Source organism: Sus scrofa, chromosome 12, assembly GCF_000003025.6.
Source record: "Sus scrofa isolate TJ Tabasco breed Duroc chromosome 12, Sscrofa11.1, whole genome shotgun sequence".
Taxonomy (NCBI): domain Eukaryota; kingdom Metazoa; phylum Chordata; class Mammalia; order Artiodactyla; family Suidae; genus Sus; species Sus scrofa.
The window spans coordinates 16,109,523-16,133,838 of NC_010454.4; the positions used below are offsets into that span (position 1 = coordinate 16,109,523).

Below are 24,316 nucleotides of genomic sequence, written 5' to 3' on the forward strand. Positions count from 1 at the left end.
AAATAACAGCTAACATCATTGGGACAACTGGAGAAATCCAAACACAAACTGCATATGAGAAAAAACTACTGTATCTGTCCTCTTTCTTGGATGTGATCATGGTATCATGGTTACATCGGAGAATGTTTTTAGGTGATGCATGATGAAGTACTGATGTCCCAACTACAACTCATTCAAAGCTTCCCTACACACACAGCGAGGTAAAACAAATGTGGCCCAATTCTAACCTAGAAGTGAAGAGAATGTGGGTGCTCACATAATTTTTTTTTTTTCGACTTTTCCAGTCATGTGAGAAAGACTAAGACCACTGTAGTCCTGTGGGATTTTTTTCCTACTCAATATTCTGTCTCTAAGAATCATTCACGTTGATGCAGGTAGTGAGGTGCATTCGCTCACAGCTGCATGTATATTTCACTGTGCGTCTGTATCGGCAGTGTATTTATCTGTTTCTTTCGCTGTGCATTTTGTCGTTTTGGCTATTGTAAGCAGTGCTTCCAAGCTCTTTCCAAACCACCAAGTTTCTTACATCCTCAGATCCTTCAGAAACGAGGTTAAGCATCTATGAAGTTAGAAAATCTTTCCCTTGGGGACCATGACTGACTGCAAGGCCATTTCCTGTTGAAGTCCTACTTGACCAGGCTGGTGTGACTCAGGGCTGTTTTCTCTGCGGTCAGACAGGTTCCTGACCCTGTGTCTGAGATTTCAGCTTTCTTCTCACAAACTTAAAAAACTGTGCCTAAAATGAAAGCAGTGAACATCTGCCTCTCGAACACTGTTCTACATTTTGGGGGATTCACTCTCAAAATATAAGCTTCGGGAAGGCAAGAGCTATCCCGGCTTGCTCATTGCTCACCATCGTGTCTCAGCATCAAATACCCCACTTAAAACATTGTCGGTGCTCAGGAAAACAAAAACAAAGCACTTCACCAAATGAATAGGAAAATGAACGTCAGTGATCAGGCATGAATCTTCACTTAATTATTACCGCTGTGTGTATATTATTTTGTAAGACTGGCTTATGGTCATGAGAACTGTCCTTCTTAGAGATATTTCCACGACCTGGCATTGGTTATATATTTGTCACTTAAAACTGCGTACATTGTCCATCATGTTAAGGTACTTTGGTGTGATTCGCCATGATCTTATTTTTGAGCATCCAGATGGCTTCCGATTTGTTTTCCTAAATAACACTCCTGTGAACATTTTTTTCCCTTTGGGATTAATGCCTTACAAATTCCCCAAGAGAGGTCAAAGGACATGAAGTCTTACATACCTAGTTTCTTATATCTTGTCTCCAAGACTGAATACTGAAAAACTGAACTAATTCATATGCCCCAGTCACACATAGCAGTTTCCTCACAGCTTGGCCAAGAATTGGTTTTCTGTTTTTACCAATTTTTTGGGGGGGTGGGGGTCACACCCACAGCATATGGAAGTTCCTAGGCCAGAGATCAAATCCCAGCTGCAGCTGTGACCTATGCCACAGCAGCAACACTGCATCCTTAACCCACAGTGCTAGGGTGGGGATCGAACCCATGCCTCCACAGAGACAATGCCAATCCTTAACCTGCTGCACCATAACAGGAACTCCCTGTTTTCACTAGTTTAATTATGTATTTTTTTTGAAGTTAATTTAACTTTTATTTTTTTATTGGAGGATAGCTGATTTGTATTGTTGTGTCAGTTTCAGGTGTACAGCAAAGGGATTCAGTTACGCATATACATACAGCCCTTATTTTTCAGATTCTTTCCCCATATAGGTTATTACAGAATATTGAGTAGAGTTCCCTGTTAATGTCTTTCATTTCTAGTGATCTTTGCACTTTCTACATGACAACTTGCTAGGTGACTTTTCTCAACTGTGATCAGCTATAAACTGAAACTAAACATTTAAAATTATAATCGACCTGCCCAATATCATTTAAAAGTAAAGTGCATTGCTCTGGTATGTCTCAAATTAAGTTGTTGGGTTTTTTTGTTTGTGTTTTGTCTTTTTAGGGCCAAACCTGCAGCCTATGGAAGTTCCCAGCCTAGGGGTCGAATCAGATCTGCAGCTGCCAGCCTACGCCAGAGCCACAGCAACGCGGGATCCAAGCCGCGTCTGTAACTTACACCACAGCTCACGGCAACACCAGATCCTTAACCCACTGAGCAAGGCCAGGGATCGAACCCGAGTCCTCATGGATACCAGTCGGGTTCGTTACCACTGAGCCATAGCGGGAACTCCACATTAAGTTCTTGTAACATTCTAAGTCTACTTTTGAAATTGATTCCAGTTTACTGGCCTTTTTTTCTGTGTAATTCAATGCCATATGTTTTTCATGACTGTGACATCATCTAAAACTGGAAGGATAAGTCTCCTCACTGCCTTTCTTCTACGACAAACAAAATTCTCATCAAGAGAAAAAGAAAAGGTCATGATGTGAAAGGATGGAAGTTAAACGAAACTTACCGTTGAAATCGTTTTGCAAAACACACACATATCAACCATTCCGCGTACCCCTTAAACTTCATACAATGTTGTATGTCGATTACATTCATTAAAACGGGGGCCAGAACGTTCTCTGGAATACTCGGCTGCTCTCTTGTTTGTTTCGGTATTTACTAAACGACACTGTGTCAAGACCCGATGTCGTGCAGGGTTGACAAAGCCCTGCCGGGGAGGTGCTCACGGTCCCAGGAAGGGAGGGAGGGGCTCCGCCAGGCGGGCGACAGCGATGAAATGGGACTGGAGTCTGGGAAGAAAGGCTCCTGCCAGCGGAGGTCTCAGGCGCGAGGGGGACTCAGAGCCACACCTGTGGAACCAGGCGTGCCTGGCAGAGAGAAGAGCAGGAACAGGGGCTTCCCTGGGCAGGACTCGGGGTGTCTGAATCGGACTTGCTCAAGGGTTTGAAGAGAAAGGCGAGAATCTAACCGTGGAAGGCCTCACATTCTCAGTGCAACAATGTGGGCTCTGGACAGAGGCTGGAAGCCTGGAGGTGGAGACCTCGGAAGCAAACTGCATCGGAGGCCAGAGGGAACAGCGTCCATCAATAGGGAAGCATTAAAAAAAAAAAAAAAAAAAAAAGACAGTACATCCCTTCAACGGACTACCAAGCACCATTAATAATGACAGCTCTGGAAGCTCCTGGTGTGGCTCAGTGGGTTAAGAACCCAACTAGTATCCATGAGGATGCTGTTTTATCCCTGGCCTTGCTCACTGGGTTAAGGATCTGGTATTGCTGTGGCTGTGGTGTAGGCCAGCAGCCTGCAGCTCCAATTTGACCCCTAGCCTGGGAACTTCCATATGCTGTAGGTGCGGCCATAAAAAAGGGAAAAAAAAAACAGTGACAACTCTGGAGTTCCTACTGTGGTGCAGTGGGTTAGGAATCTGACTGCAGCAGCGTCGGTCCCTACCGGTCCCTACGGAGTCTCAGGTTCAATCCTGGTGGAGCGTAACTTTCATACGCTGCACGTGCAGCCACTTAAAAAAAGAAAAAGACAGTTCTGAAGCCTGTCACGCAAATCCCACAAATATTATAAAATAAAATTTATTGTATCATGCAGTATAAAATGTGATCCTGGAGTTCCCGTCGTGGCTTAGTGGCAACGAATATGACTAGCATCCCTGAGGATGCAGGTTCGATCCCTGGCCTCGCTCAGTGGGTTAAGGATCTGGCATTGCCCTGAGCTGTGGTGCAGGTTGCAGAGGAGGCTTGGATCCCACATTGCTGTGGCTGTGGCGCAGGCCAGCAGCTGTAGCTCCGATTAGACCCCTAGCCTGGGAAACTCCACATGCTGCAGGTGTGGCCCTAAAAAGACAAAAAATAAAAAATAAATAAAACATGGTCCTATTTGTAAAAGGGTTGATGTGTGTGCATATGCATAAAAGACGGAAGATGACTCTGAACTATTGCGGGTGGAGGGCCGGGAAGGCCTCAGATGTCCCTTGTGTTTGGTCTGACGATCTCCCCTGATGTGCATTATTAAAACTGAGGCTGTGCACAGCACCCATGCGGCCAGCCAGGCCTGAGGGGGCACTGGATTTAGTCACTGGGGAGTCTACTTGGCGTGCCCACTAGGAGGCCACCCTTAGGCAGTCCGCTTGCGGGGAGGTAGGATGACCAGTTGCCCGGTTTGCCTGGGCCTGTCTGGGGTTTGCAGTGAAAGTGCAGAGTCCCAGGGAACTCAGTTCTGAAGGGAAGTTTAGCTGGAGGAGCTTCACGAGGAAGAGAGATGAATAAGGAGGGTAGTGAAGTGAGGGGCTTTCGGGCAACTGCAGATGGCTTTGGTTTTTTTCTTTAGGATTTAGTTTACTTTCAGAAAAAGTATGGTTACTTTTATTATTTTGTATTTGTTTTGTTTTGTTTTTAGGGCAGCACCTGTGGCATATGGAAGTTTCCAGGTGAGGGGTTGAATCAGAGCTGCACCTGCTGGCCTACACCACAGCCACAGCAACTCAGGATCCGAGCCACTTCTGCAACCTACACCACAGCTCACGTACACCAACGCTGGATCCCTAACACACTGAGTAAGACCAGGGATCCAACCCCTGTCTTCATGGGTTCGTTACTGCTGAACCACAACAGGAACTCCAAAAGTTCTATTATTTTTAAAAAAAAGAAGTGGTTGTATTTAGGACTTTGTATGTTGAGGACTGTGTTTTTTCATATTTAAGTCCCTTGATATTCATGTTTTCTCTTCCTAATAATAATAAAAATAGCAAAATTTAATATTATTTGCTAAGAAATGTCCGGCATTGCATCATGTATCTCACACAAATATTATGTCACTTCTCTGTAATCCTTTTTTTTTTTTTTCCTTTTATGGCCACACCCAAGGCACATGGAAGTTCCCAGGCCAGGGGTAGAATCAGAGCTGCAGCTGCCGCCCTACACCTTAGCCACAGCAATGCCAGATCCAAGCTGCATCTGTGACCTACCTCAGAGCTCATGGCAACGCCGGATCCTTAACCCACGGAGCCACAATGAGAACGCCTCCGTAATTCTTATGATACCCCTGCAAGTATTTTATTTTTCCCATTTTACAGATGAAGAAACCTGAGCCTCTGCTCCATATCACACAGCTGGTGGGTGGCATTAATTATCAGTCCCACTCATCGGGTCCCATTCCCATCTAAGACTGAGAGGAGGTTGGACATTCTCTGCCACGCCACTGCCCTTGCTGTCTACACTGGGGAGCACTGTGTCCAGCTCCCTTCCAAACGCTTTCTGAAGATGTCAGGAGAGGCTGGAAACCTGGCTTGTTTCTCCCTGAAGGCGCTCCAATCTCACCATGGAAGCCTCTCACCACGTCCTTCTAGAAGTGACCCCCGAGAGAAAGAGGTGCCCCTCACTTCGATGTTATCCCTTTGTTTGCCGTCTGTAAACTTGTCTCTTTAGCCCAAGTGAGCCCAGGAGGCAGTGACCAGGCCCGCTTGGTGTCCTTCTAAGATGCCGAGTCTCGAGGGCAGGGGCCGAGGGGAAGGGCATCCGTGCAAAGGTCTGGATGTAGGGGGAGCAATGAGGGTTCAGGGAGGATGGAGCAGAGCTGCTGAGCAGAACAGGGGAAGGTGCAGGGGGGCAGGGGAAGCCAACGTGGTTTCACAACCATTATCCCGCAACTCAACCGGAGCTTTTGGGGGGCAAAATGCGCAGGCAGAGGAACTTAAGTGCAGGGCTGAGGGGAGGCAGAGAACATGGGCCCAGCCAAGCGGGATGGGAGCCCTGGTCCAGGGGCTCAGGAGAAGGGACAGAGGGTCCGAAGAAGAGGGGGAGGGGCGGGACAGACACTAACCACCGGAGTTCCACTTGGGGCCACGGGCGATGGCTGGTGGGGGACCAACCCAATCTGTCCTCTAAGGGGCTGGCTGATGCTACTACACAGCCTTCGTCCCGTCCGCCTGGCCGAGGAGTTCCTGGGATCTGCAGCACCCAGGATGCGTTCCAAGAACTGCATCACCACTCCAAGGCCCACCCCACCTAGATTTATAGGATCCAGTCATGGGAAAGCCGCCCCTCCCCATCTCATGAAGGACTAAACCGGAAGAGACACTTCCTGTCAACAGGCCCTCCAAGTCCAGGGACCCCCACTGGAGGTGCAGGGGAGGTGGACGCAAAACAACCCGCAGTCGCCGCCGCTCTCAGCACCGCGCAGGCTCAGGGAACCTCCTCTGACTGACGGATGCGCGCGCATGAATCCCTGGAGACGTGCGCCACCCCCTCCCGCCTGGCACCCCTGCTTATCAATCTGCTTGGAGCAGGCGCCTCAGGCTCTCTGAGGACACCAAAGAGGGCTTGGTCCCTGCACCTGGGGACCACCTTACCCCGTCCCCCCCCTGAGAGGATGTTCTAGAGGACTTGGAACTTTGGGGGGAAAATACTATAAAGCAGAATTTTCCAGCCTTTCCTAACACACACCCTAAGAGTGTTGATTTTGCGGAGACGCAGCGTGGTCTGCTACTCAGCAGTTACACCTGCTTTCACCACTTTCCAGTCCTGTGGTGATGGGGTCCTGCAAACGACTGAGCATCTCTAGTCTTGTAGACTGCCTGTATGCAAGACGAGTGATAACAGGAGTTCCCGTCTGGCTCAGCGGAAAAGAATCCGACTAGGAACGATGAGGTTTCGGATTCCATCCCCCGCCTCGCTCAGTGGGTTAAGGATCTGTCGTGGCTGTGGCGTAGGTCAGCGGCTACAGTTCCAATTGGACCCCTAGCCTGGGAACCTCCATATGCCGCGGGTGTGGCCTTAAAAATTCCAAAAAAAAAAGACGACTGATAACACACTCCAGGTGGTGTGGGAGGTGGAAGAGACAGTTGCCTGCACAGCACGCGGCCCAGCGCAGGAAGAGTGGTAGCCACTGCTGTTATCACTTCATCCCTCCCAACGATGCAACGTGATCCTCTTTAATGCTTAAATGAGTAGTGAATTCAAATGAATGCACTTCTGAGAATTTCATGGTGCTTCTGGAATCATCTCATCAGCCCAAATCAGAAGGCATCAGAAAACCGAGATTTCTCAAGTGTGAACAACGAGGACCAAGACCTCCGGTGGCCTCGTCCTCCCCTGCCTGCACCCTCACCTTGTCTAGGTCAGCCCCGGAGAGGCCTGGATCTCAGCAATGACCATAGCTCAGCTGGGCACTTCCCCAGGCCTGGGAGCTAACTGAAAGCCAGTGGGTTGGAGCAAAGAAGACTGAGCCAGGGGTTGGGGTAATAGGAAGGCTCTGGACTCCGTGACTCACCGGGACCTGAGCCGGAAGTGCCGGAAGTGCAAGAGATTTGTCTGGCTGCCTCTGGCACTAGCAGCAAGTACCTGATGCCTTTTGAAGGGAACACCTCCCTCCCATCTTCAGACAGCATTTGTCTGAAGTCTGTCCCTGCAGGAAGATTTCCCAAGGTCTCCTCACTCCCGACCTGGAGGCCTGATCCCCAAGACTCCCAGCAACCCTCTTGCCCATCCGCACCTCATTCCTCTACTCAGAAACTCCCAGGGGTTCTCAGGGTTCACCACCACCAGCCAGCCAGTCGCGTGCCCACTTTGGCCTCTCAGGAACATGGCCAGCTTCCTCTTCACTGGAGCTTCTCCCCCACCCGACTCAGGAACTCTCCACCCGAGCCCAGCAAGCTTCACAGAATCCCCAGAACGGCCCAGCCCACCTTCCCAGTTCCCCCTCTCTGCTCCCCTCCCTGTCTCTGCAAAGCCTGGTTCCACCCAGCCCCCTTCCCGAGGCCTTGGTGCTCCTCTGCCCCCAGTTTCCTCTGCCTCCAACAAAATTTTCTTTCTCTAAGGATGCAGTTTACTTCTCTGTACCTTCCCTCCTGCCTCGAGTATTTGGCTCAGCCTTGAGCAGCCAAAGCTCTAACAATGCATCAATACTGCAACTAACAAAGAGCTCTTCCAGCCACAAGCTCCTCTGAGTACTCCACAGAGGTGGAAAAAAAATGGATTCTGCCATCCCACACCCAGAAGGCGCTGTGGTGACCCATCCTCTCCCCTACGGGTGGTCTGGAAGCCACCATAGGCACCCCACCCCCAGTGGCCTGTCAAGCCAATCCTCTCTCCCACAAGCCTTTCCTGGGGTCATTGGGATCCGGGTGCTGGGACATTCTTCTCAGTGGCCACCTAAGTCACCAGGCACAAGGGGATGGGGGACATGGTGGACTAGAAGAGGAGGATCCTGGGCAGAGGGGACAGGGCGGGGCTATCTCCTCTCGCTCAGCTGCTGCTCTGGAGACCAGCCCCCACCCCCCATCTCCAGCTCCCGGCCCCCCTTGCCTACACCTAAGTTTCTTTGGGAATGATCAGTGCAATGCCACTGCAGAAGGGCCACTCTGAGGCTCTGGGGGCTGTGAGTTCAGGGACACAGCCTGAGGAAGGGCAAGGAGGGTCCAGAGGAGACCACTGCCCCCTCCCCCCCAACAGTCCCCCAGGCGGAGGGGCGCTCCAGGCGTCCTCCCTGACCTGGCGTCTCCCCAGGCATTTCCAGCTCCCTCTGACAAAGGCTCCATAGGGGAAAAGGCCAAGTCAGCACTCTGCCCACAACTCTCCCAGGGCCTGGCTTTAAAATGTGCTCTGGGGCTTGTGGAATGGCCATCCTCCTCCAGCCCTCCCACCCAGCCTACCTTCAGAGAGGAGCAAGATACAGGCACGAGAGCAGGGAGGCAGGGGGACAGCCTGTGTGCCCTTTTCTGCCGTGGGTAGGGAGTTACTGCCTGGTTTGTGTTTACCGGACATTCAGTTCCAGGTGGGTTGAGAATTCAGCAGGGGGGCTCTGCTAGGTGTGACTATGTGTCATCCTGGCCCCACCTCTCCCATCCGCACAGTCCCGGCAGATACGTGTCTTGGTTACCCATGTCACACCGAGACACCAGGCAGGCCAAACCAGCAAGCACTGGCCACAGCTAGAGGCCCCAGACCCTCCAGAGGGCTGTTTGGGGCTTTGCACTGACTGTCCCCTTTCACTCACCCCCATCCCCAAATGAAACATAAAGCAAGACCAAGCTTTATAGGCCCTTTACAGGCCCAGCACAGGGCCCACACTCCCTGGCAGTTCTCGCTCTAACTCTTGGAAGTCTTCCGGGAAGCAGATCGCTCCCTTTCCTTCTTGGATTCTTGGTGAGGGGGTCTGTCTGTCCCCACACTTTACCGTCACCCTCGAAAGAGTAGCAGAAAGGAGAAGGCACAGCTTCGGGTTTTTGTTTTCTGTTGGTTGGGTTTCTGCATCTTTAGCAGCTCTTTCGCCGCCCAAACCCAGGATCTGTCCACTCTGGAGGGGTGCCAGTTTGGTCAGAGCCGCCCACACACCACACACACACACACACACACACACACACACACACACCAAGCCCAGCCTGTCGCTGCATCCTCCGGATGGGACAAAACTGGGCCACAGAGCTCGTTCAAGCGGTGCTGATGCCGCATGCCACAGGCTGTCCTTGAAGACCAAGTGTGGAAAAGAAAATATAAACAACACTGAGGTGCCAGTAAGGGCAAACAAGCCCTCAGGAATAATTCAAAAACACCAATAACGCATCGGTCCTGGAGCCCGTTCTGGAGCCTCCCGGCCTGGATTCCCCAACGCGCCCTGCAGGTCCCCGGGCCGAGGGCAGGGCGGGCGCCGGGTGGTCCGGGAGGGCGGGCGCCAGGGTCCTCCCCGCGCCCGCCCTCTTCCTCCGAGGCAGCTGGAGACCCCCGGGCTCCCCTCCCCCGCCGCCCGCCACATCTGGTTCCACTCAGGTCCTCCCCCACCTTCAGGCGCGCTCCTCCTCCTTTCTCCCCCGCTTTCAGAAAAGCGGAGCTGATTTTTTAAAGCCCAGTCTCACACACACACACGCTTCTGGAAAAAAAAGGAGGGAAAAGTTGGGAGAGGCCCGCTCCCCGGCGCTCCCCCCGCGCCCGGCCCCGAAGTTGGCCAAGTTGGCAGCGCCTTACCCGGGAGGGCGGCGGCGGCGGCGGTGGCGGCGGCGGCGGCGGCCCGGGAGCAGCCGAGGTGCAGACCCCGAGGAGCAGGACGCAGCGCAGCAGGTGACGAGGCCAGGGAGCGGGGACCCGCCGGCCGGGGCCCATGCCCGCGGCGTGGCGCTCTGGGGACCCGGGGACCGAGGGCGCACGGGCGCGGCGCGCAGTGGCAGCCCCGGCGCTGGGCTGCGGTGACCGCCCGCGAGGGGCTCGCGTCTTCCTCCGGGTTGGGACGAAGTGATGCCTCCCGGGGAGAGGAGGGGAGGAGGAGGAGGAGGAGGGAAGGAGGCAGGCCGGGCGGAGGGAGGGCGGAGGGAGGAGCGCAGGACCGGGGAGGAGGGTTTGAGGGGCAGAGGGGAAGGGAAGCGGGCAGCGTGGGAGGGGAAGGGGAGGAGGAGCGGGCGACCGGCCGGGGCCCAGAGAGAGCGCGCCGAGAGGAGAGGAAGGGGAGGCGGAGAGGAGGATCTGCGGGGTCGAGAAGGGCCCCGGCGTGCACTCTTTTTCTCGCTCTCCTCTTTCCTCTCTCCCCACCTCGCCTTCCCTCTCCTCTCTGCCCGGGCCTGGAGACCCAGACGCTGCGTCACAAGTCCCCGGTTGGCGCGGGCGGGGAAGCAACTGCAAAACTTTCCGCAAACTTCACCGCGTGGCTGGAAGTGGGCTGCGAGGCCCGACTGGGCGGGGGCGGCGGCGCGCGCCGCTGACCCAGGCAGCCAGGCCCAGCCGCTGGCGCCCCCTCCATCCCGCCTCTTTCTGCCAACGTCTCCAGCCGCTGAGCATCCGCTACCTCAGTGCTCAGGACCCCTCCCCCGGTCTGATGGGGAAGGGGCGGAGCCCAGCACTCGGCCACCGAGGCAAAGATTGGGGGAGGGGGAGCAGGGCCCCGTGCTGTGCGCTGAGCGCAAACACTTGCAAGTCTTATTTTAGCATTGGTGTGACCCCCTGCGTCAGCGTCTCTGGCGCGAGGGGGTGTGAGTGTTTTTGCTGGTTGGGGCTGTACCCAGAAACCCAGGGAAAATCTGTCCACTGGACGTCCCAGAAGACAGACATCATCACTCTCACAAGCAACCGTTTTGCTGGCGGTTCTCAAAGGACCAAATGGAAATCTCATAAAAGAGAAGTCAAGCCACAGTTATTCCGTATTACGCAACAGGTCACCGCAGCACAGAGCACTGGGCTGAGAATTAGGATGCTGGAGTCCAGCTCCACCTCTACATCTGATTCCCGGAGCGACCTTGGAAAAGTTACTTGGGCTGTCTAGGCTCAAAGCCGGACGGAGAAATGTAGAGACCCTAATGCAAAGATTCACGTTCTCCCACCGCGAGTAATCAAATAAAAACACTATGAAACCGTAATATAAACTTTATTGTTTCCTGTGCTGTCCACCTCAGTGCTATTTTTGGAAATAACAAATTCAGTGTTTTTCCTCTTTTTTTTTTTTTTTTTTTTTTACTACCCTTGCCTTGCAGAATCTTTCCTCATGGCTGCAATGGGGGTATGGGGGCCACAGATGCTCACTTAGCTTTTTCCTTCTCTGCTGTGCTGAGATTCTTGGCAAATCAATCTAGAGACTGTGGGACTCCACTATCCACACCCTAAAAAATGGTTATTAGTAATCGGGCCAGCAAAACCCCTGGCCCTCCATAGCCAGCTTAGGCAGCTCTGACAGAGCTAAGTCCCTTTTGGTGACTGCTGCTTCAGTGCCCTTTGATGCACATCTTCTCCATGTCCTGGGATCCCAGTGGCTCGGAGGCTACTGGCCATGTTGGGGCTGCTGCAGAGACCATCCTCTTGGCTTCCCTTCCTCGCATTACTTCCAAGGAGGTTCCGGAGCTAAGGCGCCTTCTCTTTTTCCCTGAGTGGCTAAACCTTCTCTCCTCGAAGTCATCTTACATGCTCCTCCCTGCTTGCTGATCTCTGGATGTGCTGGCCATAGTTCTCATCAGGCAGTCCCCCTGCCTCTGACAGGGAACTCAGGCAGGGCTCCCAAGGAGCCCTCCAGGTTCTAGAACAGAGTTGGGGTTCCCTTCTCTACCAGTCCAGGTAAGTTCAGGCCTCCCTCCCACCAGCAGGGCAGAAGCTGACTACCTGAAATCACCTGTGCATCTCGTGGGTCCAGAATGTCCATCACTTGCCCAGCAGCCCCCCCCCCCCCCCCCCGAGTGCTCAGTGCACAGGAGTTGCTTCCATTTCTTCGTTTACACATCAACAACCACTGGTGGCTAGCCCTGGGCTAGCTGCTGGGGGAACAAAGCTGAGCCGAGTCACAGTCCTAGAAGAGTTTTGTTTAGTGGGGAAGGTAACACAATTTTGCCATCTTCCAGGCAGAGAAGACTGCCCCAAAAGAGCTAAGGAGCAAGTGCTGCGCCAGCAGGGACAGATGTTTGCGCAAGTCTCTGAGGCCCTGTTCTGGTTTCTGCCGAGGGTGAGAATTCCTGCTGTAGTGCGCCAGGCTTACACACTGGATTCTGCTGATTGTCCGGGTCCATGTCCTCAGCCACCATCTGTCTTAGCTCTTGAGCGCGCAGGGCAGACAGCCGGTCGCATCTGGGCCGTTCTCCCTGTGGAGAGTCCGGCCCAGTCCCCACCTTTTAAAGATCCTGTGCAGCATCAGCTGTCAGCAGAACGTGGTCACAGGCTACAGGAGGGTTGGGTGTTGTGAGGGGCTGGGCCTTTGAGAGGGACCCCTTGCCAGCACCCAGACCTCATCACATCCAAACAAGAGTCCATGTCTTCTGTGCCCACAGCCTCCTCACTGTTCCTGTTAAAACTTAGGTGAACAGCCATTTGTTGAGGGCCAAGCCTCAAGCTAGGTGCTAGGGATTTAGTCAGTCCAGGGGATTTTTGCCAAGATGATACTCACTCTGATGGAATCCATACCGAGGAGTTCCCGCCATGGTTCAGCAGTAATGAACCGAACTAGTATCCATGAAGATGTGGGTTCAATCCCTGGCCTCACTCAGTGGGTTAAGGATCTGGCGTTGCCATGAGCTGTGGTGTAGGTCACAGATGCGGCTCGGATCCTATGTGACTGTGGCTGTAGCCATGGCTGGCAGCTGTTGCTCTGATTCAACCCCTAGCCTGGGAACTTCCATATGCCATGGGTGTGGCCCTAAAAAGACCAAAAAAAAAAAAAAAAAAAAAAAAGAATCGATGCTGGGAAATAGCTCTCCACTGGTTGCTAGACAGCAAAGGTACCGTGGGTCTGATTTCATCCACATGAGTTACTTCAGCTCTGAGGTGACAATTTGTAGGTGTAAGGAGGGTCACGATCCCCTATCTTGTCCCCAGAAAGCAATGTTTTGAGTCAAGGGCCACCCCACCCCACACCACGGTCCAGGAGATCTGCCCAGGCCAGTTGTATCGGAATTGCAACACCAAGTGCCTTCCTCTGCCTGAGAAACCACCACCACCTCGCCCCGGCCCCCGCCCCCCGTGCCTCAACGGTCTCCGGGTTTAAGTAAAAATGGTGTTCTGAAGTGTAAACCAGGCCAGATAGAAGCCTCTTTCTGAGATCCCTTCGGCTGGCTGATAAATGTATGTCCGAAAGTCCCCCGGCATGGGGCAGTGGGCCAAGTCCAGGCCTTGGGAGGGCGGCCGGACGCTATCCACGTATCCTCTAGGTCACTTCCCTTCTGGGTCTCAGGGGCTCTCAGTGGTGCACGTTTTGGTATCATTACTCACTGTGCTTAGGGTTCCTCTTGCATTAGTCTCCTCTTCCCAGGTGCTGGGGCTCAGCAGCTTCTCAGCCAGGGGGTGCCCAGGAGAGCAGAGCCCGTGCACACTCCCGGCCTAGAACAAAAGCTTAGGAAAGACGAACACAAGGCAGGAAGAATGCAACTGGATGGCCAGATAGGATAGGAGGACCTAAAGGAAAGACATGGTCAGTCCTGAGGCAACTAGACAGGGAGGTGTGAGCCCCCAGGGCAGCTAAGATCTTGCCCGCCCTGCACCTTCCCAAGCCAGGAGGAAAGTCTGGCCTGGCACGGTGCTGGCCTGGGTGGGTCCCATCCCCTCTACCTTCTCCCTGGGCTCCTGCATCGCCAACCCTCAGCTCTCCACTCAGACCATCCGCTCTCTTGAGTCCCTGTGGCTACCCCCTCATCTGCAGCACTGAGGACTGATGGAAAGAAGGCAGCAGGCTTGGGGTTCAGACAGACCCAAGGCACAAGCCTCGACTCCACATCTTCCAGGCTGTGTGATATTGGGGCAGTTGACCTATGAAAACTATTTCCCCCACATCCACATTAAATTCCTGGGGCATTTCATGGCTGGCTGTCTTCTACTGGCTGGTCTACCCCATCATGGCCACAAATATATCCCAGACACAATCCTGCCCCCTTCCGCTGGGTTCTTCCCTTACTCCCTGTTGATGGAGGACCTAGAAGGGTCTCTCACTCCCAGAAGGGCGGCTGAGTTTGTATCCACTTACTTTCAGCCTGAGGCCTGGATCAGAAGACTTCCTTTGAAGAGACTCCAAGCCCAGCTTCTTCCTCCCCAGGGAATCAGAACTACCTCACGAGACTCCCAGGAAGCAGGATGTGCAGACCTGCTCCATGCCTCTAGGTCTGGAAATGGCCTCCCAGTTGGACGAGTCACCGAGTCACCTCTGCAACACCCAGTTATCAGCAAGACCTGGGAGTAAGCTCAGAGCAGGGGGCTTGCAAACCAATGCCTCAGGATGCTGGCTGGCTCCTGCCTCCACTCAGGAGCAGGTCAGAAAGAGGGGGCAGAGGTTGGCCTGAGGCAGCGCTACAAGCAAGGGGGGCAATAGAGCTGAGCTAAAGAACTGGTTCCAAGGGGGTGGGATGCAGTTCCCAGAACCTTCTCCTGCCTCACCCAGCTGGTGCCGGCAGGCAGAGGCGGGTGGATGTCATGTGACCCTGTCTGCTCTACCCAACCTAGGGCCCTGTCCCAACCAACCTAGAGCTGCAGGTCCTCTGAGGACGGGGTGAACCAGGAGTCAAGGCCTACTCTGGTCCACAGCTCTGGGTGGGCCGGTAGCTTCTGCATCCCTCTTCAAGAGGTCATCTGAAGCTTCAAGAGGGAGGGAGGCCCTGACCTCCTCTTGCCAATTCAGGAAGGACAGGCAGGCTGAGGTTTTCTCTGGTCTCAGTTACTGCCCACCACCTTGTGAGGCTCCCGTGGATCCTGGTCTGCAGCAGAACAGGTAGGGAAGTGGCTACCTCCCCTGACCCATCCTTTCCACGCTGAGTCCCTGATGCATGTGGCTACATGCAGCTGCCCCCCCCACCCTAGTCCCCAGGGAAGGAGCAAGAAGCAGGCTGGGGCACCCGTGGGTGGTGACCAGCATTTTAAAAATGAAGTAAAATGGTAAATATCAGAGTGCATTGCACGTCAGCCTAGTTCTAGTCTGTGAAGCACGTGTTGGGTTGAGATGGTAACACAGCTGAAAAACATCGCTGTTGAAGACATGGAACCAGCTACCACAGGCTCCCCAACCATCCCAGCTCAGCCCTGACCAACGACCTGCGTCTAACACACTGCCCCGACCTCCTCCTCCTCCTCGGTCTCACATCGAAGGTCCCTCACCCCCACCTGTCCAGCCCTGCTTCCCCTTCCAGGCGCTGCGCTCCAGCAGGCCAGCCTCTCGTGGTGCCAAGGGAGCGCACGAGCGCGTGAGAAGGCGGGGAAGTGAGGGAGCTGCGTTCAAGGTGCTGCGAGAGCCCAGAGGAAGGAAGGCTGCCAAGTAAGCTTGAGCTGAGTTTTCAAAGCCAATCAGATGGCCAAGGCCTGGAGGCGTGAGAGACTGTGGAGAGAACTAGGTGTGACAAACACTGCGTGGCAGGAGTAGAGAAAGTGAGAAGGACTTTTTGGGCAAACACTGCCCTTCCTCACTCTATTCACTTCATTCTGCCCATCGTGCAAAGCCCAGCTCAGTGCCCTCTTCCAAACCCCCAGGGACCCCATCTCACTCGCGCACGGAATGCATCAGCTCCAAGCTTACACTCCTTACATGCAGCTTCTAAATGCTCATCTTCTTCGAGCAGGAGCCAAGTCTGCTGTTCCTTTTCACCTCCCAGAGCTTAGCCCAGCATATTATAAACAGAAGGCTCTGAAGAGATGTTTTGAGTGGGTACATGAAGTTTAGTGCTCTGACAACTGTAGCTCAGAGTGTGAGGGCCTAGGCCAAGGTCACACAGTATAGACTTCACTCGGAGCTCTCCTGTCGTCTTGTGCTACCAGAACTGGGTGCAGTTTGTCCCTGGGCTGAGAAGCAGGCTTCGCATTAAGGTTGTGGCAGGGTCGAGAGTCTGCGGGTGTAAAGAAGCAATGGCTCCTAAAATTAATTTGTAGAGAAAGGCCTTCCTTTTCATGCTTCCCAGTGGCAGGCCCTTCTCCCAGGGCACAGGACTCAGGTCTGGGGCTGACTCTAGGACAGGCTTCCTTCCAGATACAGGCCAGGGCCGCCCGCACTGGAGGGCCTTCTATGTCCTGCAGACATCTCTCCAAGGGCGCTGTGATTCAGAGGAGGCATCTAGCAACACCCCCTGCTTCTGACTTTTTCAATTCCTGAGACCATCTTCACATCTCTCACCCTCTTCAAGCCGTACAGTAACCATGCGGAAGTCAAGGCAGAGGGTCTGATTCTCACTTGTCACTGAGGACCTAAAAGCAGCTATTACAGAGCTGCCCAGGGGTGCGATGGAGGAGGAATTTTCACATCCTCATCTTTTAAGGACAATCACAAGATGAGATGGCTTAGGGAACCTAAGGCAGTAATGTTACGTGAAACCATGCCTCATCTTCCCACTGAACTTTGGTTCTAGCCCAGGCCAGCAGTCTCTAAGTAGATTTCTAAGGGTTATCCCTGAGGGAAGGGGACTCAGTGAAGGGAGACTGTGGGAGGACAGCCCAAGATGAGAGCAAACTATGATACGCCTCCAGCTGGGGGCCGAGGGTAGCCCTCCAGCTGTCTCTGCCCCAGGATGGCACTCAGGGAATGCAGCTCACAAGATCTTCAAGCCTATGGTCCCTCCCCCTCGATGCTGCTCCATCAGTTACCAAGTCTATCTGGGCTACGGTTTCCTCACATATAAAATCAGCAAGATGCTTTCACCTTGCCCACACCCGGGCTGTGTCAGAGTCCCTTCCCTTTGTTGATACTGCCCTCTGCCCCCCCTCCCCAAGCTGCCCTCAGGGTGAAAAGGCTTGGATAGCACAGGAGACCACCACAGTTCTCTGGCTGGGCACTTCCCGCCACACCCAGGAGGCCTGACCAGTGGCCAAGGACGGGTGGGGCCATCAGCCAGGCAGCTGCTCTCTGACCCCTTCGCACCATGAGGTCATTCGGGGTCTTTCACCCAGCACCACACACACACCCCCTCTGCTGACTCCAGCCCATCTCGGGCCCCTGCGAGCTTCCCTGGCACAATAGGGCCCTTTATTCCCTGACCCCACCACGTCCCAAACCTGCTCCCGGGCCTGACTGCTTTCCTAGCCTCTGACGGGTTTTCCCAACCCGCCCGCAGGGCTCAGCATCAGCCAGAGTCTCTTACCACTCCCTCCTCTCCCCACAACCTCTCTTCAACTCTATGCTCCCTGAGACCCTTCCAAGGAGCTTCAGTCCAGCCCCAGGCTCCCCTCAGCCCTGAGCCACTTTGCCAGGCTGGGCTCAAGCAGACCCATGTCTCAGGCCTTTGCCAGCCCTGGACCCCTCAAGTTAAAGAAAAATGTGATAAATTAATTTACAAGAAGGTACTGATGAGTTGTTATATATATTTTAAGAGAATGCTAAAGGTAAGAAGCTTTGCCCAAAGTGAGTGTTTCTCGAGTTTACTGTTGGGCACCAAGGCACCTGCACAAGGGTATATAAAATGGCATACGTATGACATCTGGGCCTGGGACAGCCCAGAGTTTAAAGGAGATGTTTACCCCAACACAGAAAATAAAACAAAGCCATCTTCCGGCTGAGTGAGTTTAGATAAGGCCACCTTCTGAATGGCCCCCTTTTGGGGGGGGCTTGTGCATTTCTAACGGGTTCCCAGGTGATGCTGAAGCAGCGAGCCTGGGGACCATGCTGGTCTTTAAGACGCTTCTTCCGCACTTGGCCAGCAGCAGTCTTGGAACTGGGGTAACAGAAGACCTTGTAGGATAGAGGTTAATACTGAATCTCAAGCCAGAGAGGAAGGCCACCAAGGCAACGTCTCCCGACAACCCGGAGAGCAGAAAGGCTCTGAACCTCAACCACTGAACTTGGGAGTGTTATTTACCAGATCCTGTGATCTTCTTTAAACCACATTTTTCGATTCCCCTCTATGTGCCAGGTACTTTAAATACCTTCTCCTATTCCTAACTATAACCGTGCAAAGAGAGATTCCTGAAGCTTGAGGGAGATTTGAACTAGACCTAATTCTAAAGCACAGGCTCTTAACCGTTTGGTGATTCTGCCTTAAGAAACTAAAACGGGGAGTTCTCGTCATGGTGCAGCGGAAACGAATCCAACTAGGAACCATGAGGTTGCGGGTTTGATCCCTGGCCTCGCTCAGTGGGTTAAGGATCTGGCATTGCCGTGAGCTGTGGTATACGTCGCAAACATAGGCTGGCAGCTGTAGCTCCGACTCAACCCCTATCCAGGGAACCTCCACATGCCACGGGTGTGGCCCTAAAAAGCAAAAAAAAAAAAAAAAAAAGAAGCAGCTAAAATGGGAGTTCCCATGAGGATGCGGATTTAATCCCTGGCCTCACTCAGTGGGATAAGGATCCAGTCTTGCCATGAGCTGTGGTGTAGGTAGATGAGGCTCGGATCCTGTGTTGCTGTGGTGTAGGCTGGCAGCTACAGCTCCAATTCGACCCCTAGCCTGGGAACCTCCTTATGCCACAAGTGTGGCCCTAAAAGACAAAGAAGAAAGAGAGAGAAAAGAAAAGAAACTAAAATACAACAGCCAGTTTGTGTACCACGTTTCTCCCCCACTTACCACAGGCAGATTTTAATTATAGATGAAGAGAGCTTGGGCGATTAGAATTATGAGTAAGGGAAAAGAAAGAAAGATTCTCAGAAAGCAAAAGTCTGCCAAGGTGGGTCAAGTTAGTTGTAAACTTTGCCTTTTCAGAAGCAAGGAGCTGGACCCAAAGCTTGCTTCTGGCTCTAGGATTCTAGGAAATAACTGTTTAAAGAGAGTTATTTATTTATTTATTTATTTTGGCCACACCTGCAGCATATGGAATTTCCTGGGCCAGGGATCGAACCTGCGCCACTGCAGAGACAACACCAGATCATAACCCACTAGGCCACAGCAGGAGCTCCTCAAGAGAGTTATTTTCTAAATTAAGGGACACAAGAGCTTCCTGACTGCTAATCTTCTCAGCTGGAGAAAAACCTCCCTTCCTGGACTAGAAGTCAGGCAGAAAACAAACCTTCTAAAAAAGACAGCAGGTCAACCACAGAAGTGGGGTGCATACTGCTCTGACTGGGGAGTCTCGTTTTGAAGCCGCCCGTGTCATGACGGAAGATTCGGAGCCCAATTGCTTCCCCTCCGCCCCTGTGTTCCATCCCTTCCTGGGCCCAGTGCCTTTGCCCCTAGATTGTGAGCTCAGAGCTGTACCTTCTCCCCATTCTGATCACTGATGTATTTCCACCCACAAGCACAGGTGTTGGCACAATAGGGGTACAGAAGGTGTCGCATGAATCCACACATTCCCATCGTGCCTGCAACGTCCACTGGGACTCTGCCAGCTGCTAGGATTCCTCTAGCTACATCCCAGGAGGTAAGGTCCTTGTTTGAAGCTAGAGAACTAGAGTAAAATCAAGAGGCTGGGAAGTTCACTTCTTAAAACTTATTTTAATATCCTCCCCACCCCCCAAATTGGGAAAAGCCAAAACAGTCTGGCTGAGTTTAATTACAAATTAATACACATTTTTTGTCATTGTTTAAAGTAAATCAACACTGTGGCAATGAGGGATTATCCTCAGAAAAAGTGAAACCCATATTAACAAAATATGTCATGGAAGAACTCCACTTAGTGATTTCATGGCTACTTACAGGTCTAGAAAAGGTCAACATTCTGCATGTTCCCTGGGGCTTATCCATGCAGTGGAAAGAGGCCTTGCCCAGACTCAACCAAGCCCAATCAAGTCCTAGACTCAATAAAACCAAGAAGAGAGGGCTTCCCTTCTTCAGGATGAGGGTAGAAAAGAGAGATCACCAAATAAAGTCCTTCGGCTTCGCTCAGAAGCACTTAGGGAAAAGGAGGCAGGAAGTTAGAGGGAAGGTTTAAAGATGCAGCATTCCTTCAACCTTAAAAGAAAGTTAAAACTTAAAAAAAAAAAAAAAAGAAAGAAAAACAACAACAACCTCAAAACATCAAAACTGCAACATCATTGAATGAGAAGGAGGAGATAAGGAATAAAATTTAATTATCTTGAGGAAGTTTAAACATGGTCTCAACCTCATCCATCTCTTCACATATCCAGACATCATCTTTCGATGTTGTGCTCAACCTGTGACCCCATGGGCACTCTGCTCAGCAGCAGCGATGGTACATATACACACACATACCTGCATCTATTAGGTGTGCACACATGTGTATACACATGTAAGACAATAAAATCATTTTGGAAAGCTGGGGGCAACGAGGACTCTGGCGCTGACTTCCTTCCATTCAGAGTTCCACAAGACAACAGCTACCCAGGAACCTACCCTCCTTTCTTCCCTTAAGATCTCCTAATACCGGGGCGAGAGGAGTAGGTCCACAACACAAACAAAAGTCCTAGAAAAATGTGTCCATACTGGCCTTTTTCAGTCGTAAAAGAAATACTAGAGTTATCTGAGTGCTCGCTACCCTTCCTGACTTCCCTCCTCCTGCCCAGGGAACTCGCATGTCTGAATGCTGCATCTTTAAATATTTCTGGCTGAGCCCTCTTGCCACATATGTCAGTAACATTCCAAGCTGGCTACCACATGTTCAGACTCTGGCCTCCTTCCCCCTCTACTGTCGAGTGCTCTGCTGTTTCAAGGGCACGGTGGGGCCACTCATCTCCCGTTTCAGCTCCATCTTCAATTGATCGTACATCTCAGAAACAACCAAATTAAAACCTAGTTCCAAAAGAATGTTCATTTTTGAAACGCCTATTTCCTTTGAGATTATTTTTTCACTTCACTCAATGCATCTATTGCAGTGGGTTAGATAAAAGCGTGTGTGTGTGTGTGTGTGTGTGTGTGTGTGTGTGTGTGTGTACATGCCCACACAGACATACACACCAGGGGGACTGGAGACTGTTTCCTGCCAAAACATCTAACAGAGGGAAGCTTATATGCTGATCAAGTTTTAACATCACGGTTAACAAGAGATGTACACCATTTAGCAAGCACACAGAGACTGGGTTGGAACTCCTGATCCCTGGAGCATTCGGCTCCCCAGCCCATTTTCTGCCTACCTTTGGAACAGTTTCAAAGGTTACTACATTCAGAGAATCCAAGAGGACTGCATGGACAGATGAGCCTTTATTTAAAAAAATAGCACTTCAAATAAATTAAAAGGGACAACCGTCAAGTGTTCAAATTGTGAAGAAATAGTTGAAAACCTAGAAAGACTCCAAGCTGCAGAGCTCTAACCTCATTCTTTGTCCAATGGCAAACCCCCCACGTCTCAGTACCCCCCTCAGTTTTCCCCTACGGAGATGGGGAAGGAACTGCAGACGGGAGACCGGACGGCGCGAAAGCTGCGTCTGACTGGAATGAACACGGCCACGAACTTGCTAACAGGGGTTTCGCTTTCTGACCAAATGTGTTCTTTCAAAAATAAAAAAGGGGGGAGGGAAGTTGCATGTTTTTAAAAATTGAAATTATTTAGGGATAAAACACTAACTCTAGTGCCTTTAACGGGCAATAGCAACTTTTTTCCTCCGAAGTCAAACACCATCCCCAGCTGAGCCTTTGTGCTACAAGCTTTTCAGGAGATGTTACCTAAATTTTATTAAAAGAAAAGAACAAGTTTAAATATAGACACTGGACTAGCCCAGTCTGTATTTTCAAGTCCACATTCTTCATCTGAAGCACTGCATCAGGGACCCCCCTGAGTCTGCATGTTTTCAAGTTCACAGTACATGGAACCAGTTTTTCTTTTTAATTTTTTCCTCACTCAGAGCAGCCACATGCAGTGGCCCTTGACGCCGGAACCTGGGGCGGGGCCTTTTCCTACGAGGCCTGGCCAGAGCTGCCCGAGGTTTCTCCTCAATGAGAATCGATGCTGTCATGCTCTATGGATGGGAAAAAAAGCAAGAAAATAAAAGCACCTGGTACAGGTTTCATGAGATCCATTCGGATTCGCTATGTTCCAAACCCGCTGCTGAATGCCATTTGTCCACTCTGTGTGTGTTGAACAGTTTGTGGCCTAGGAGTGGGTCTCAATTCGAAGAACTGTTATTGGACGCCCCAGAGGTTGATGCAATAGCAGCTCCAGCAGGGCTACTTGTGGAGACTGACTTTCGGATGTGAGGAAGCAAGTAGGGGTCACAGGCCAGCTGCTGGACGTCGATGCGGTCCTCCTTTCGGTAGGCCAAGCATCGTCGAATAAACGCCTGAAAGGAAAGTTTCTTGAAGAAGCCTGAAGCAGATAATCCTGGCACCCCAAGGGGGAACCCAGGAAGTTCTGGAGCAGCTGCCAGGGGCCAGAGCAAATGTCTCCTAAAGAGAAGGGGCTTAGGGCCTTTCCCGGAAACCACCAGGCAGACCTGGAGAAGCCTGGGCGAGGAGACACACCAGCAGCAGCACCTCTCTCTGGCCACTGACTCCCCCGATGACGCTGGCAGAGCCAATCCTGAGGCAGAATGGCGCATGTCCCCAAAGCACAAAGACCAACGCAAAAATCTCTCGGCCTTGGCTGGTGTGCATGCGCACAGTCTAACTTCATGGTTCTGCATCTACAAACCATGGTCTCGCGTGAACTTCCAGAGGACATGGGGACTGCAGTGACAAACCACCACCAGGCAGGGTGAGGAGGACACTGACTAACAGCATAACGAGTCACAGGTCATGAAACAAAGGATCAGGCACACCTCTATGCAGCAAAGGAAAACCTGAACAGCACTTGTCTCCCTAAAAGTACTGCAGACATAAAAACATACTGTGAGTTGGGTTTGATTGTCTCCTCTGCGTCAGGTATGACGAGCTGTGGAACCTCAGCTTCTACAATTCTTAGCACAAAGGCCCTCACATAGATTATCTGCCTTTTCCTATTTTTTAACCAGACAGTTCTATTTAATCAAAACCTTATAATATAGTTATTTAAGTAACTGAATCAATTTTAAAAAATCCAAAATATAACATCACTATCATCCAAATCCATACTCTACATTAGGCTAATAATGATGCCGGGATGTAGCTCTATCGCTGGTGACGGATGTGCCACTCTGGCGCACGATGCTGCCAGTGGGGGAGGCTAGGTGGGTGAGTGTCGGGGGGAGGGGGATAGAAACACTTTACTTTCCACTCAATTTTGCTGTGAATCTAAAAAGCTGCTCTAAAAAGTCAAGTTGATTTTAGTATATCTAAAACATGAAATGAACTACTAATTTTGTTTTTTCCATGTTTAATTATTAAAATTCCTGGTTTTTCAAAAACAAAGATACCTCTAGGTAGTTGCTTTATTAAAGCATTTGGAAGATAAAAACAGATTCACAGAAATGAACATAATGATTCGTGACCGTAAAAATATAAAGCTTTCTTAGTGAGACACCTGGAACTAGAAGGTTTTTCTTGGGTTGGATACCAACCAAATAAACTCCTTTTGCCTTGAATTTTATCTCTACACAGGTACCGGAGTAGGCTTTTGAAAGGGCAATCAGATCACAGAGCTGCCCTGATTAAAACCCTCGAGTGCTTTTCCGTCACGGTTTATAACCTATCCTGCTGCCTCTCCTACCACTCTCCCCTCTGCTCTGCCTGCTCTGAGGTCCTGCTCAGCTTATACTCTTCTTCCAAATCTATACATGGCTCTCACATTCACATCAGTCAAGACTTCAAAAAGTCATGTCATCAGTGGGGCCATCTCTAACCGGGCTATCAAAATACGGGGTTTCCCACCTCTCTACTCCCTTACTCAGATTTGTTTTCTTCATAATACTTATCACCATCTGAGATGTATTCTTTTTTTGTTGTTTTGTTTGAGCCATGCCTGTGGCATATGGTAGTTCCCAGCCTAGGGGTTGAATCAGAGCTGTAGCTGCCAGCCTACTCCACAGCCACAGCAACACAGGATCCGAGCCATGTCTGAGACCTACACAACAGCTCATGGCAACTCCAGATCCTTAATCCACTGAGCAAGGCCAGGGATTGAACCCGCATCCTCATGGATACCAGTTGGGTTCATTATCACTGAGCCACAACGGGAATCCCGAGATGTATTCATTTTTAGTT

General features: G+C 51.6%; 2 protein-coding genes across 10 annotated transcripts in view; both read right to left on the bottom strand.

The window, feature by feature from the left end:
• MRC2 (mannose receptor C type 2) overlaps positions 1-10,049 on the bottom strand; it is a 59,813-nt gene extending 49,764 nt beyond the window's left edge. The window contains 3 exon segments of the mRNA XM_021068141.1: positions 4,257-4,265; positions 5,766-5,770; positions 9,981-10,049. Of these exon segments, the coding sequence (XP_020923800.1) occupies positions 4,257-4,265; positions 5,766-5,770; positions 9,981-10,049 (83 nt within the window).
• TLK2 (tousled like kinase 2) overlaps positions 19,727-24,316 on the bottom strand; it is a 127,394-nt gene continuing 122,804 nt past the window's right edge. For 7 of the 9 annotated variants that reach the window (XM_021068152.1, XM_021068148.1, XM_021068145.1 and 4 more), the window contains one exon: positions 19,727-22,479. In XM_021068152.1, coding sequence (XP_020923811.1) covers positions 22,306-22,479 — 174 coding nt within the window. In that variant the 3' untranslated portion in view covers positions 19,727-22,305. The remainder of the gene's footprint in view (positions 22,480-24,316) is intronic. The other 2 variants (XM_021068146.1, XM_021068147.1) reach the window with 1 other exon arrangement.